The sequence below is a fragment of the Harpia harpyja genome, chromosome 8 (assembly GCF_026419915.1).
Source record: "Harpia harpyja isolate bHarHar1 chromosome 8, bHarHar1 primary haplotype, whole genome shotgun sequence".
Classification (NCBI taxonomy): domain Eukaryota; kingdom Metazoa; phylum Chordata; class Aves; order Accipitriformes; family Accipitridae; genus Harpia; species Harpia harpyja.
This window is the reverse complement of record NC_068947.1, coordinates 37,735,555-37,750,783: the sequence shown is the minus strand read 5'-3', so window position 1 is coordinate 37,750,783 and position 15,229 is coordinate 37,735,555. Positions and strand designations below refer to the sequence as shown.

General features: G+C 39.3%; 1 protein-coding gene across 6 annotated transcripts in view; it reads left to right on the top strand.

Annotated features, from left to right (window-relative positions):
* Positions 1–15,229, top strand: part of EPHA6 (EPH receptor A6) — a 529,992-nt gene that overhangs the window by 490,570 nt on the left and 24,193 nt on the right. For all 6 annotated transcript variants that reach the window (XM_052794417.1, XM_052794413.1, XM_052794416.1 and 3 more), the window contains one exon: positions 12,996–13,145. In XM_052794417.1, coding sequence (XP_052650377.1) covers positions 12,996–13,145 — 150 coding nt within the window. The remainder of the gene's footprint in view (positions 1–12,995; positions 13,146–15,229) is intronic.

The window sequence follows — 15,229 nt, the reverse complement described above, 5'->3', positions numbered from 1 at the left end:
ATGAAGCTTTTTAGTGAATTCATGAAGGTAATGCAAAAGTCACCACTGCTTAGAGGGTGTATAGCAATTTATACAAATTACTATTCCAAGATAAACCACAGCTGGTCTAGTACCAGTGGCAAGTCTGATGTCAGAGAATAATCACATCTCTCATTATGCCATGTATCTTCTTACCTTTGTATTACACTATTCTGTTAAACAAAGTATCCCTGAGGGCTGTTTATCCCTAGATAATAGTCTCTACTGTTAAGTACTACTTCATCAAAATGTTTCCTTCTGATGATGTCTTACTGTAATATATCATGGAAGTGACAACTAATATATTATATGATAAAGTAAAATATCCCCTGAGCAAGGTACAGGGATGATAAATTATGTTAATATGTTATTCCCATTATATTATCATCAGTCAGATGATGATTTAGTATGATGCATCATCAGAAAAAGATAATCTAATAGGGTATTACTCAAAACTTTATGCCATCTGGGGAATACAAGGAGAAAATTCAACTGACTTATAGGACAAAAGGTATCCCAGTGCCACAATTCGTGAATAGCCTAAATTAAAATACATCAAGATATAGAAAAGTAGTACAAAAGTCTAGGAAGTGCAATACTAAGAAATGTCGCTATTGTAAAGGTCAGAAGCAGATTCTCAGTGTCTGTAAACCAACATTACACTAGTTTAAACACTATATATTAAATTGCTATTAGTATGACTGGAGCTGCCATCATAAGCATCAGTCAATGCTTTGTCCTGGTAGGCTGCTGCTGATAGTGTAATAGAAACTTACTTGATGTTCAGTGCCCTTTATTCAGACAGTTGACAGAGATTTAGTTCAACATGGATATCTGCAGGAAGGCTCGACCACATTTCTGTGCCAAACTATTCATCATCAAACAGATGGTTATCCTATTATTCAACAATTTGCATGCTGCCACGCTGCAGTGATCTATGGATGATACCAGTATGTTGCTAAACCAAATAGAAATATCAGAGAAAATTTGTTGTGAAGCAGCACCTAACTAGGACTGAAAACTACTCTTGTGTGTTCATTTCTTTGTAATTTTTTGGTGATATGCTTCATCCGTGTTTGTGCAGTTACGGTATGCTAAGGCTGTGTTGTAACTTCTGCTGTAACAGGATACCTTCTTTGGTCAAAGGATAGGGAAAAATTTATTTCATGAGAAGCAAATTGATGAAGCCCTATGTCCTAGGGCTCCATTACATAAATCAACTGCATTTTCATGCTACAGTTATCCTAGTTCTCAGGCTGTCTTCTGCAGCCTCAATAGCATAACTTCTGATCTTCTCAGTCTCCCCACGGCACCTTCACAATACCTCTAGCTTCTTGCCGTGCTCTACTAGTTTCACTTCCCTGGTGAAGCTTAGATCTCTCCCTTGTCCCTGTGGCCTCATACAATGTCAAATTACTCACAAGCCCCTCCCGCACCCCTATACCTATCTCCCCAGTAGACCAAATATCTGCCTAGTTCGCCAGCTGGGCAAGTGGCAGCTTGTTGTGCCCAACATTGTGCAGCCTGGTCGGCCACCGAGCCACTGCCTTCTAGCTGCTGGCTGGTCCAGAAGAATGGCCGTGTACTGAGCTCTTCTGCCTTTCCGTCAGGAGAAATACTGTGGTCTCTCTCCTTTGCTTAGATACTGTTTTTCATTAAATATGTGGGAAATTGGGAAGGGATCAGCTGCCTATATGTAGACATCCAGTGCCCTCTGAGATATCATGGGGAACCTGAGATCACTGCAGAGGGCTGGCAGACATGACATTTTCCTAAAATGACAGCTAGTGAGCAAGTGACAGTGCCTAAAGGAACAGTAGACACCATGTTTAGGTGATCTGATCTAGCCTTTGATGTCTGTCTTGTCTCTACCTTTCTGTCATCCACACTTCTTGAAATTGCCAGCGGTTCAAAGCTTCTAGCCTGGGAGTTGGGTGACAGGCAGCCATGCCGGCAGTGCAGCTGCGGCTTGTACACTTCATTTCTTTGGAAAACCGGCAGGGTGGCACTGGGAGCATTTTGGCCTGGTGCAGGAGAAACGACTGTTACCGTCCTCTTCTCCGCCGATCCTTGCTGCCCACCCTGGCCTTGGCAAGCTGTTTCTTGCCTTCGTCCCTCCCTGTCCCCAGATGGGAAGGCAGGAAATGGTGCCCAGTATTTGACAGGTCCCTGGCCCCTGTCATGCTTCTTGACCTATGGCCCTGGACTCAGATGCTTCGCCTTCATCAGCATCTGTTCTCCCATCTCCCCTACAATATATAAGCAATATTTTTATGCAGCATGTGGGCTTACTTAGAGACATGAAACTTGCATGCTTCCCAACAGTTCGGGAATACTCTTATTCCCTTTTTTTTCTGAAGTGAAATTATTTATTGTTGATGAAAGATATGAGACCAAAATCTTTGCAAGATAGTGTCATTCCTCCATAGAGCAAATGTCAGACCTCCATGCACTGACCCAGTAGCCAGCCCCCACTATCTCAGGGCAGTACTTTTACAGATAACAGTCTGCCAGTTTATCTCCTTAGTACCTGGTCCTTTTTCTGTTGCTAAACTTACTAACAGCAGAACTATTTATTTCCTTTTGTCAAAGGGTTTAGCCATAAAGGATATCTATAAACATTGGGGTCCTGTACAAAGACATAGACATGTAGTCACAGAATCAACAGCAAAAAACAAATGTCTTGTGATCCTTCAGATAGCTGTCTACAATTATACTGTCTCACATCAAAGAATGCCTCACTTCAGGTGCCTTTCTTAAATTTAACTTTTTAATTTTCTTTAACTTTCTTTCCCCAAAAATGTTGATAACATGTTAATCATCCACTTTTTTCTGGTTACACTATTATACCATGTGTTTGTATTTTACCTGGAAGTGAACCGAGATCGTAGCAAGGGAATAATGATCAAACTCAGATAGCCGCAATGCTTGTGAGCTCAGAAGCATGTCTCCAAAATGCAAGTGGTGAATTCCAAGGAGGTCTATAAGAAGAGAGTGCACGTGCAATGATACAGTCTCAGTTTTGCTTATTGAGCTTTTAGCTGTCTGTAGCTCAAAGACCATTTTAAATCAGAGGTAGGTCTTTATATAGAATATCTTCAATGAATATTTCTTCTGTAAATTTATCTAGTAACTTTTTGGAGATGTTTGTATTTTTAGAGTCCATAACATCCCATAGCAATGTTTCCTTGTTTAAAAAAAAAAAAAAAAAGACTGTTTCATTGATGTTTTTAATATTCCACTTGTCACTCACATTTGATGCACCCTGGTTCTATACTCTCCACCTATTGTCCACTCCATTATATTCAGGGTTGTGTAGACCTTTTTTAGTTACTTTTACTCTGTACCTTTGAACACCCATCCGGTCTTTTTCTACAGGTCTGCTAGTTTCAATGTATCCTTTGGGGATGGGGGATCAAGGCTGCAATCAGTAAGCAATATGCAGGAATATCCTAAGTTTCAACAGTGCCATGCTTTCTTCTATTCCTGATCATTTCTATAATTTCATTTCATTTTTTTCCCTTTAGTCTGCTTTCGAGCATGGAGTTGGTAATGTTATAGAGCCATCTAACTGTTATAACCACAAGATCTGTCTTGAGCAGTGATAGCTTTGGAGCGAGTCCTGTTATTTTTTTATGTAAAGTTAGGAGCATTTTATTCTGTATGCATCACCATGACACTGAATTTTGTGACATTTTATCACTTGGCAACTCAGTATCATAAGATCCTTTGGCAAATTTTTGTGGTCGATCATCATCTTTACTACCATGAATACCTTTGGATTGCTAGCACAATTTTACCTGTTCGCTGTCCAGCCTGTATTGTAGATTCTACATACACTGCCAGCAGGACATGTGCATTGGTCCCTAGGGGATGCCACTCCAAAAACTGACCTTTTCTTTCTGACTGTTTGTTTCCTATCTTTTGACCAGCTACTTATCCATGAATTGACTGAAACTTAAATAACCGGCAAACTCCTTCAGGATGAGAAGTGACCTCACAAAAATGTGAGCAGAACATTTAATTCATCAGTTACTAAGATATTACTTCTCCTCTGCAATTCCTGATGCAGCTGGGATGAAAACTAAAGCATTGATACTTGCAGAGTAGCTCAGCCTCATAATAATTCTGATCATCATAAACATCTGTGTATCTGTGTGTGGCACTGTAACTCCCAAAAGAAAAGCCTAATTTTTGTGATGTTTCCAACTCATTTCTAGAATAAAGTTTTGAAGAAGCCTTAGATAAATAAAATCTAGTGTACCCCCAAGCAAGCTGTATATGAATTCAATATCTAGGTTCCTACATTCTCTCTAGTACAGCATCCCAAAGAACAGAATATGAAAATGTATACTGGAGACAGTACCATAGCCTATATGGTGTTAATTTTGCATTTAAATCCATTTCACTTTGTCCTCAATTTTCAAGTTTCCATATGCTTCTGAGTTTTTATTGGCCACTTCAAATTGTATGGTGTGGAAGGAATTACAGCAGGGGTTCAGGGGCAAGGCAGTAGAGTATGAATGATCTGGGCATTATGGCAGCAGAGAAAGAGGCCACTTGATTACTGAAACATGGGAGCTGTTTGTTGTGCATGTCAACTAGATATGCATGTAGAAACCACTAGCTGTGAAATCAATGGTAGTTAATGACATGAAGTGTTCAAGCAGTGCATGGTAACAGTTTACTTTTGATCCAATAATAAACACTTCATGAAGCCCTGGGCAAGTCAAGGTGTCGTGGTTTAACCCCAGCCAGCAACTAAACACCACGCAGCCGCTCACTCACTCCCCCCCACCCAGTGGGATGGGGGAGAAAATCGGGAGAAGAAGCAAAACCCGTGGGTTGAGATAAGAACGGTTTAATAGAACAGAAAAGAAGAAACTAATAATGATAATGATAACACTAATAAAATGACAACAGCAATAATGAAAGGATTGGAATGTACAAATGATACGCAGTGCAATTGCTCACCACCCGCCGACCGACACCCAGCCAGTCCCCCGAGCGGCGAATCCCTGCCCCCCACTTCCCCGTTTCTGTACTGGATGGGACGTCACATGGTATGGAATACACCGTTGGCCAGTTTGGGTCAGGTGCCCTGGCTGTGTCCTGTGCCAACTTCTTGTGCCCCTCCAGCTTTCTCACTGGCTGGGCATGAGAAGCTGAAAAATCCTTGACATTAGTCTAAACACTACTGAGCAACAACTGAAAACATCAGTGTTATCAACATTCTTCGCTCTGAACTCAAAACATAGCACTGTACCAGCTACTAGGAAGACAGTTAACTCTATCCCAGCTGAAACCAGGACACAAGGGCATCATTTCAGAGACAAGTCTTTGTTGATGCTTTTAAGAAAGTATAGTGCCTAGTAACATCTTTTTTTCAATTTAAATTACTTGGTTTTAGAAAAGTATTTGTATTCAGTAACTCAGTTCTGCTGGAAGAATGGACCTTGTAGCAAATTCCTTTGTTACAGAGTTATGCAACATAAGGCATCCTTCAAATAAGCATCTTGGAACAAATCCTTTTCACCTTTTCCATTGACTTCAGTAGGACTACTTGTGTAAGCAAAGTGGATAGGATCTGGATGTGCAGATTGAAGGACTCTGTAGGAGTAACTTTCAAGAAATTGGTTACAGCTGTAATGTGAGCTATGCTGACACAGCTGGCAGATAGCTTGAAATTGATGCTCTTGAAAAGAGATAGATCTTTGCCAGAAATATTAGTTTCAAGAAAAATGACATTTTTTCCTATCATTACTGTCAAGTAGTGCTATAGTTTCTAAACTGGATTTGTTAGAGATGCATGGCTCTGATATTTAATTTCAGGGAAGGAAAGGGTTTCTATGTTATTGAGGGCCAAGCACCCAATGCTGTAAAATTCACTGATGCATTCTTAATCCTAGGGAAATGAGAAGTCCGACTCTCTAAAACATTATGAGACTCCTTGGCCCCACCAGTCTCACCATTACCTTTCAAAAGATCAGTCTCAAAGAGGTTTTGCAAAATACTTGCGTTTATCTGTCTTTGTACAATTGCCTGGTTCTCACTGGGACTCTGAGGACACCACCAGTCCTTACTGGCCTGCCTGGCCTCCCCTGGGACTTCCCCCCCACCCTGCCCATGGGCCCAGGACCCTATTTCAGCTCAGCCTGGGGCCATCAATCCCTGCTCCAGCGACATCACAACTGGCCAGCCCCAGCCCTGTTGGATTGAATTTGTTTGGATTTGCTGGATTCACCTTGGCTTGCTACCTTGCCTTCACCTGATGCTCACAGGACTGTTGATAGCGCCCATTGCCATCGCCATGCTGCCCTACTCATCCCCCCAGGTGCCATGGGGTGCACCCTGTCCACAAGGGCATTGCCCAGCCTGCATGGTGGCTGCTCCCAGCTCCCCTACCCTTAGGGAGAAGCCCTGCGCTTGCTGCTCTCTGACAGCTCTAGCTGTCTGTGCTGATGTGTACAGCAGTTAACTTCTGAAAGTTGAATCTTTTTTTTGGCTCTTTTCTGTCTTTCCCTTCTTCCTCTTTACTTTCTCTCCCCTTCTGCTGAAAAAAGAACACTGAGCTTTTGGCTCTGGGAGAGTGAGGCCTCTGCCCATCTTCAACCATGGACCCCTTTTGCTCCATCTCTGGAATGAACTACTTGGTTCATTTAAAAACTAAACAAATATATGTTCTTAAAATAAATGGGTGAAAACCTTGGGTCTTTCAGTGAGCACCTTGTAGGTAAAGGCATCATGGCTAACAAGAAAATATGTCTGTAGGCCAGTTAGTTACACAAACAAGGGACAATCGTATCAACCACTTGTATTTGGTAGTTTGCTGTATCTTTGTCATTGTATAAAGTTCTTTAAATTGCACTGTCAGGAAAACATGAATGCAGGACAGATATAAGTCATCAGAAATATTCACTATCATTTCACTTATGTGGATTTTGAGGGTCAAAGCTATGCATTTTTATCAGACTACTTCTTATCTTTCAACCCAAGTGAAGATCAATGCCTCAGAACAGGCAAGGGACTGCATGTTGAAGTGTTTTGTTTCAAAGGAAATGCTATAACTACTACTAATGAGAACCCCAGCCGTTTTAGCAAGCATTTCTGGTTTCGCAATTCTTCAATTTTTACCAAAGTAATTTAATATTTTAATTCTTTAATTTTTGAACTAAAAGACTATAGGGTAGGATATATCTGTCTTTCTGGAGGTTTTGTGTGTATGTATACAACTACTCAATTCATCTTACTGATGACCTTTAGGAAGACAAAATGACAGGTTGGGTAGAGTATTTTGGAGAAGCACCCTGCTATAGCTCTAATGTTAATGCTAGTTAACATGAAGTGTTTCTGATGATTTGTGGACAGACAGTTCATCCTGGCTGTTTTAGTTCTGCCAGTATCTGAAGCGCTGATTCTTTCCATCCATCAACAGCTTTCCCCCTTTTTGAAGACCCAAACAAATGTGTAATGTAGGGGTTAATATTCACTAAAATTGACGTATTCTCAAAATCATAAATAACTTGTTCTGAAAAAATGGATAGCTAACTTAAGGGAAAAAAACCAAGTTCCACATATTTAACTTTAGCATTGTTAATCAGGATATTTGAAAGAAAATGAATATTTTCCCAGAGATTAAAAGCAAATCCAGTCTTTTTGAAAATCAGGGGGGTTTGTTCATTTCAGTTCTAAGGGAAATGAAAGACTGGTAGGACTGTCTGGAATTGGGCATAATGAGAGCAAATTCTGAAATGCCTTTTCAGAGCAGTTTTGTTATCTTGCCATGTAGTTTCTCTGATATTCCAATAGACACTAGAGAAGACTGTTGATAATACTGAATAGTTCTAAATTATGATTTGAGGATGCTAAATTCTGGCTATTTGTAACTTTGCACATGAAAAATTCAATTCGTATGCTTAAATAAAAGCATTGCTCCAGTAAAGTGGCATAAGGCTTTTGTATAGAATGATGAACTATGTCCAATATTTAAAACTAATCTCTTTCATTACTTTTGTCTCTCTTCACTCTGAAGGTCTCTTTTTTTTTCCTATTTCTGTCATTTGGGATGGAGAAAGAGACAGATACTACACTTGTGTCATGGAAAATCATTGCACGATTCAGTAACATCGTGCATAAAGGAATAGTAACTGACAGATGCATAGGAATTACTGTGCCAGATTAGACTAATGGTGCACATAGTTCAGTACCTTTTGTCCTAGAAATAGACAGTTCTAGCTGTCTGTGCATCTGGAACTGATGGCTTTGCACCTCAGCATTTAGTAAAACTGCAGCCAGTTCTGTGACAGTCCCTCTGCAGTGTCTTTCATTCAAGGAAAATATGGAACAGGCTTTTCAACAGACATAGGCATTGTTTCACATCACTGCTAGTTCTGGGATATCATGAGTCTGATGCACTGTGTTTGCTTCTGGCTACTTACGTGTATCGTTGTCTTTGCACATCCAGTAGGAGCTCATAGATCTCGCCTTCAGTTTTATATCTAAGGTTCTCAGTAGTATCACTGCTCACTTTAATTAGCTAGCAGGGCATGCCAAAAGTCTGGGCATCTAATGGGCTTCCTTCTTTGCTTCTGTGCCCTCTCTGTCATTTTTCATATCAAGCAGTTTGAGGTTGCTGATATATCCCGACCTTCATCTTCGTAGAGTAATGGGCCATAGCTGCCAGTTACATTGTTCTGCTGGAATTTTAAAATATGTTTAAATATTTTATTAAAGAAACTGTTAATGTCTCTTGTTTTTTAAAAAGATGTCTAACATGTAAAATTAAAAAAAAAAATCAAATGGGAGATGGCAAAAATGCAGAGTAAGGAATAGACTTTGTGGCCCATTGGACAATATATAATGTCAGTGTCAGTTGCCTCGCCGGGCTCTTTTCACATAACAGATCATAAGCACTTTTTTTGTTCTAAGCTCAAAGAAGAAATGGCATTTTGGGAAGACTGTCTCTCTCATGCATAGCTTGAGGTAAAGAATGAGGCATTCTGTGACATGCAGTTCCAATTCTGTCTTTAAATGTGTAGCAAACTGTGCTGTTGCCAGCTCTGTAGGGAAAGTGGGTGAGGGGGTAAATTTCATTTCAAGGGCTGATCTCTAAACAGTTCCACAAGCTAAGCAATGAGAGCCTAATATTCTAATTGCAAGGGGATTTTTGACACTGCATAGTAAAATTGCTTATTAAATTACAATCAAGAAAAAAATCAGGAGATAGACACTATTCAGCTGGCAGCATATGGAAAACAAAGGCTGAATTCTAATTATTTGAATAGCAGTGTTAGTGTTCTTTTGCTATGTGAAAATAAAATTAGCTTATCAGTGATATCATTATCCATGTATGAGATGTGGCAGAAATACAATTTGGTTCCTAACACCCTTCTCCCCCTTCCCCCACCCCCCAAAAGAGAGAGAATAACCTAAAAACAAAACAGCCTTCCATAAGGGCTTTCTGATAGAGGGAGCTGTGACAGATTTCATTGCTACAGTAGTAAAATGTAGATGATTTATAAATTATCTTAATTTGAAGGTGAGGCATTGTGTAAACAGTATTATATTTATTATTTTCCCAGTTAGATCAAAATGTAAAAAGACATGTCCAATATCAGTAACACTGTTTATTACTCTAATCAGAAACAGGAAATATGGTTTCAGCTATTCTAAACCTTATGTGTTCTTTTAGTACGCATGAGCAGCTATTATTACTGTTCAGTCATATACGTCTCTTGAAGTAGTCATATTGCAATCTCCACCTTTTGAATGGCTTTCAAATAAATAAAACAACTTTTTTGCATAAAAAGATATTCTGCAAACATAATTAAGTATTGAAATTTACATTTTTATGAATGTAACATCTTCATACATAAGATGAATCCATTGTAAAAATTTTAGAGGTTTTGCTCCACTTTGTCATTAGAGCTAGCAGAAAAGAATTTTATTTTACATTACAACACTGAACACATCTTATGCCCTTGAACGTGAACTGCCTTGGATTTTGTTAAGACTCTCTTCTCCATTCTCATTTTCACACTCAATGAGCCACTACTGCTTCAGTCCAAAAGGGATCAGTCAGTAAAGCTGTATCATGAAACTAGTTGTAGAGTCTAATCAGATTCTTTAAAACTCATTTATATTTAGCCAATAGTCACAAATCTAGCTGCAAATGCTGCTTGAGATGTGACCTCTTTTTTGAGTATGATTTGGGAATACATAATCAGATTTATGAAAAGAACACACTTTAAAAAATAATTTTCATATTATGTTATAAACATTAAAAGTAAAATCTATAAATATCCAAATGCCTTTTATTTGCATGTATAGATTTGTGTTTTCCCTGAAAGTAGATATTTAATTACTAACATAAGATTTTTCATTAAAATTCAAAAAATAATAAATTAGAAATGTAGGCTCATAGTAAATTTGTTGATTCATCAGTTTGTCTTGATAAACAAAGTCTTGCAGTAACACAACAATCTAAACTGGTAGACTTTTCTTCCTGTCATCTCCTGAGATCTGTGATAAGAAAAGAAAATACAGAATTTTTCTTTTGCATCCTCCCTTGAATGCTGGTATGGCACTCCAGGAAGTATCTGGAGTGGACATAAAGCAAAAGGCATCAAGGGGGATTGCTCGGTAAGACAAGGTTCAGACAGTGAACTCTTGTGTCAGAACAAGCGTCTCACCTTCTACATCATTTGTCTGTCAGGAGTGATATGCTGATGATGAGGAAGGGTGTTTAGGGTTGTCAGGGCAATGTCTCTTGTGATATGGATCAGCATGACTGTTGTTCACCTTTTTGAAAGTGCATGTGTCCAGGTCCAAAGAAGGAATTAAATGCCTACCACGACCCTGTGACTTAGGCCAGGAAAATATTGATTGTCCCCAAAAATCTGCAGAAGCCAGGGATCTAAGGATGGAATTACATAAGTTTGGCAATAAAATGTTTAAAAATAAAGGACTAAAGCCTATCCAGTAAAATGGATAAGACCCATAACTCTGTGGCAAGAGGAGATATTTTGAACTATATTCTGCAGTTAGACCCTAAAACTATTTCTCAAAGGGGACATCCTTTTGGTTGGATAGCACAGTGTGTAGTGTACATTTGGGGCACTGAATATCTAAATCTTCCACTGCCTCAGGAAGCTTGGACTCACATATCCCACCAAAACACCATTCCAACCAGACTGTGAGATCGAACACCAAATGCTCTTATCCAATTTGTTCAGAAGGTTTAACTATTTCCTGGGGAAGAGACAAGAAATTAGGCTGGTCTTTCCTTAGAGAATGTCTTATCACAAATTTTCTTTGTCACCCTATTCCTTCATTCTCATACCCAAAAGCATTTGTAATTGCTTCCCAAGTGGAACAGCTGCACCAGGAAGGGACCAAGAGCATCACACCCTGCAGTGCTGGCTAGGGCAGGTTCAGAGATGGCAGCAGGTGAGGTGTAAAGTCCTTTGCATCTCTGACATGCCAGAGGAGTGATCTGACCACCAGGCTATTGGATTAAGAAAAGGGCGTAGGGGAGGTGCTTGGGAAAAAAAACAAAATAAAGTATTACCTTTACCTTACTACTTCTAAAATCAGTCAGTGGTTTGCCACTGACTTTAACCACAGCTGAGCAAGCAAAGGCTTTAAAAAGGCAGCTGCCAAAAATGTAACATCATACAAAGGACATCTTGTCTACTATCATAACTATCATACAACATAAATGTTAACCATACATTTTTCATCAGCAGGTGAGACTCAGTGATGAGAAGTTAGCTTACTGGCACATCACCACAGATACAGAGCTTTGCTTTTGAACACTCTTTTGGTAGAACAAGCAAGTTCTCAGTCAGTTGAAGTCGGGCCTCAACAACTCAACAGACAATTTTTTTATATATTCAAAGCAAATGAACAGAGATTTACATACTTGTTTTTAACTGTGGCTTCTCTTCAACTGCCAAACGGATGTTCTAGTTCATTTTGTCTTTTGTTTCTGTCAGAAATACAATTATAATGCTGAGCAGAATCTATTACTGCTTATTGAAAGCAACTGCTGCCAAGTGAGCTCAGCTCTACTGACTGCCTCCTTCTACCATCTAGTGGCACCTTAAGCGTACTGCTCTCTCTACTTATTTAAAGAGTAAATGGAGAATGATCATAAATGGATACTTTTGAAAAGAGAAATGTATCTGGAGAAGAAATACTTTGTTCTGAAATGGAAAAGTAGTTTCCATACATAAACTATTTATGGGAGAATAGAAGAGATTCAATGGCTTAAATTACTAATGTCAGAGAAAAGTTCTGCAACCTGAGGTCTTGTAAAGAGTACGTAAGGTTTGTTGATTGAATTCTTACAAATTTTTTAGGTGGTAGCACTTGGATTTTAAGTTGAAAGCTGCAGAACGAAACTATTCAATATCCTAAGGAAACGCCTATCAGAAACACACTTGGTTTGCTATCTACCCAGATATTTAAAGGGCACAACAAAAATTAAAAGACATTATCAAAAGTAAAGAATAATAGAAAGCCTGTAGTTTCCTTTCAGATTATGTAATTTTATTAAGTGCTTTTGGTGTTCTATTTTGCAATAGATGTTTCTGTTTCATTTAAGGAGAAAGAGTTTAAATGTCAATATACTAGGAATTTCAGGCTTGGGATATTTTCAATCAAAAGGCATGTCCTGACTAATTATGTGACTGAACAAACATGAATCATCTAAAATGCTTTCTGTTCTTTGAACTGAATTTTGTTTTCATAAAGTGCTGGTTTTGGTGAATTGAACTACAAATGAAACCAAATTTTTATCAAATTCTAAAAAAGGTATATTTATTCCTTTCCACTTGCAGCAAATTGACAAGGCAAATTGACAGAAGACAGAATGTAGAATCTCAGCATCCAGGATATTTTTTTTTTTCTTTTCTTTTAAACATGTGCTATTCTGTATTCTAGTCATATTGGCAAGTTTTCAACATATTTTTCAGGGTGGAAAAATCCCCATAAGGTGGACTGCTCCTGAAGCTATAGCTTACCGGAAGTTCTCTTCAGCAAGCGACGCATGGAGCTATGGGATTGTAATGTGGGAGGTGATGTCCTACGGTGAGAGACCATACTGGGAGATGTCCAATCAGGATGTAAGTATTGCCTAGGACTAATCTGGAAGTTGTTGAAATGTTCCTTGAAAATGATTGTCACTCCCTGCCCTGCTTTGCTTTCTCATTCACTTTCTAGGCTGGAACCTTAACTTACTTAAATCAGCATAACTCTTATCACCTTCAGTGGGATGTTAATTTATGCAACCTGAAGACTTGACCCTCTGTAACTAAAACCTTGACTAGCTTTGTCCTGTGGACTAAAGACATATTACAAAGAGTCAAGTGTCATAGTCAGCTTGCCAGGTTCTAATGCTCGCTATATGTGGCTTTCATCCAAATCCCTGGGAATCTGCATCAGATATGCAAGTTGATGCAGTTCTCAGTTAAGCTATAAATCAAAACTTGAGGGTATACTGGAACTATTCTGATGATGAAGTTGGCCCATTACCTCCAGTACAGCCTGACAGTACCCTTCAGTGGGCATACATGGTTAAATTCTAAAAGAGTTAAGCTGCCACGAGAAATGTATTTGCTAATTCTCCTTTCTAAGAATTAAATGCATTCTGTTTACCTTAAAAACTACGTATAGGCTTAACCACAGTGCAGGACAATAGTCCTCCCTCATAACAAAGTTATGTTTTCCTCTGACTTTTTTTTCCAAAAGTTGTGGCCAAATAAGCCTTCCCAATTAAAAAAACATATTTGCTTCTAGTAAAATTGAAGGCTTGTTCTAGAAAATGAGGCACGGGAAAGGGGAATTTTTTTTTCTCCACCACAATTTAAATTTTCACTAATTCTCTTGTCTGATGGATCCCCATGACAGCTCAAACTGGTATACTCAGTCTTCACACCAGCCATCAATCTCTATGTCAAAATGCAGAATATCAGCCAACCTGTCTTAACCTCTCTCATATATGTGCCTAGAATACCTCTGCATTGGTTCTGAAGAGTTGACAAGACTTTTCCCAGATGGCTGTTTTTATATTGTTGCTAAGTTATTCAGCCGTTTGAGTCTGGTTGCTTGTTAAAGCTGATCAGTCATTTGGGGATAAGGATCTGAGAGAGATTTTCATTAAAAAAACATCATTTCAGAGTGTTTCAGGAAGAAAAGAAAAAAAACAACCAAAACCACCCAAACCAGAAAAGACTAAAAGAACTAATAAATCCTTATTTCCTTTGGATTTGTACTCTACCGCCTCACCAATACTGTAATCCTACTTGTCTCCAGCATTTCCCTCGTGAGTTTGCCCTTTGGAATTAGACCAGCTCTCCTGTAGATCATTATCCCCTGACAATGCCTACATCCTCCATCCCTTCTCCATGCATCTACCTGCCAGCAACCCGGCTCCCTGCTGTGCTCCTTGATTAACACCAGATATGGGACAATACCTGCTGTGCCTGGTTTTGAGCTATGCTTCTGTTGATTGACCAGGCAGTGGTGGCTGGTTGCCCATCTGAAGAGAACAAGCAACCACTGAGCTGAGAGAATTTTTCTCTTCAATGGAGACATTATTTTGGTACTATCTGACCTATAAACACATCATGGACCTACTGTGAAATAAGCAGCTAAGCCCAGTAGGCTCAATTCTGCTTCTCACAGCTAGCAATCTGTTGGCATTTGAGATGCCCTAGAGTAACGAAGATCTCCACGTGTGGCTGACACAGGACATGCAAAAGACCTGAGTCCTTCTGGAGCAGGCCAGGCAGGATACCCTAGGGAGTCTAAAATTAGACACCTAAGCTTAGACGACTGAATTAAGGCTATTTTTCTCCTGGGGTACAGTGTGAAATCATCTGTGTATAAATTTCTCATATATTTAAGTCTCTATGTCCTACAACCAACTTTATGCCTTTGCCCAGCTGCTGATTCTTAGGCAACTTGTTAATTTGATTGAAGTGGGCCGATGGGTTCAAAGTTAATAAAAGAGAACAAACAAGCAGACTCCAACTAACAATATGAGTACCCCAGCCTCTGTACCTTGCCTGAACTGAGAGCCACTTAGCAGGTCCTGAACTGCAAACGCAAACTGCCCTTGTTTTCCTTAAAAAAGCCACATCGTAAGATGTGGTGTTTTAGGAGCTGATTGCTAAGGAGTTGGGACATTGCTTCAGCCTTGCAGTAC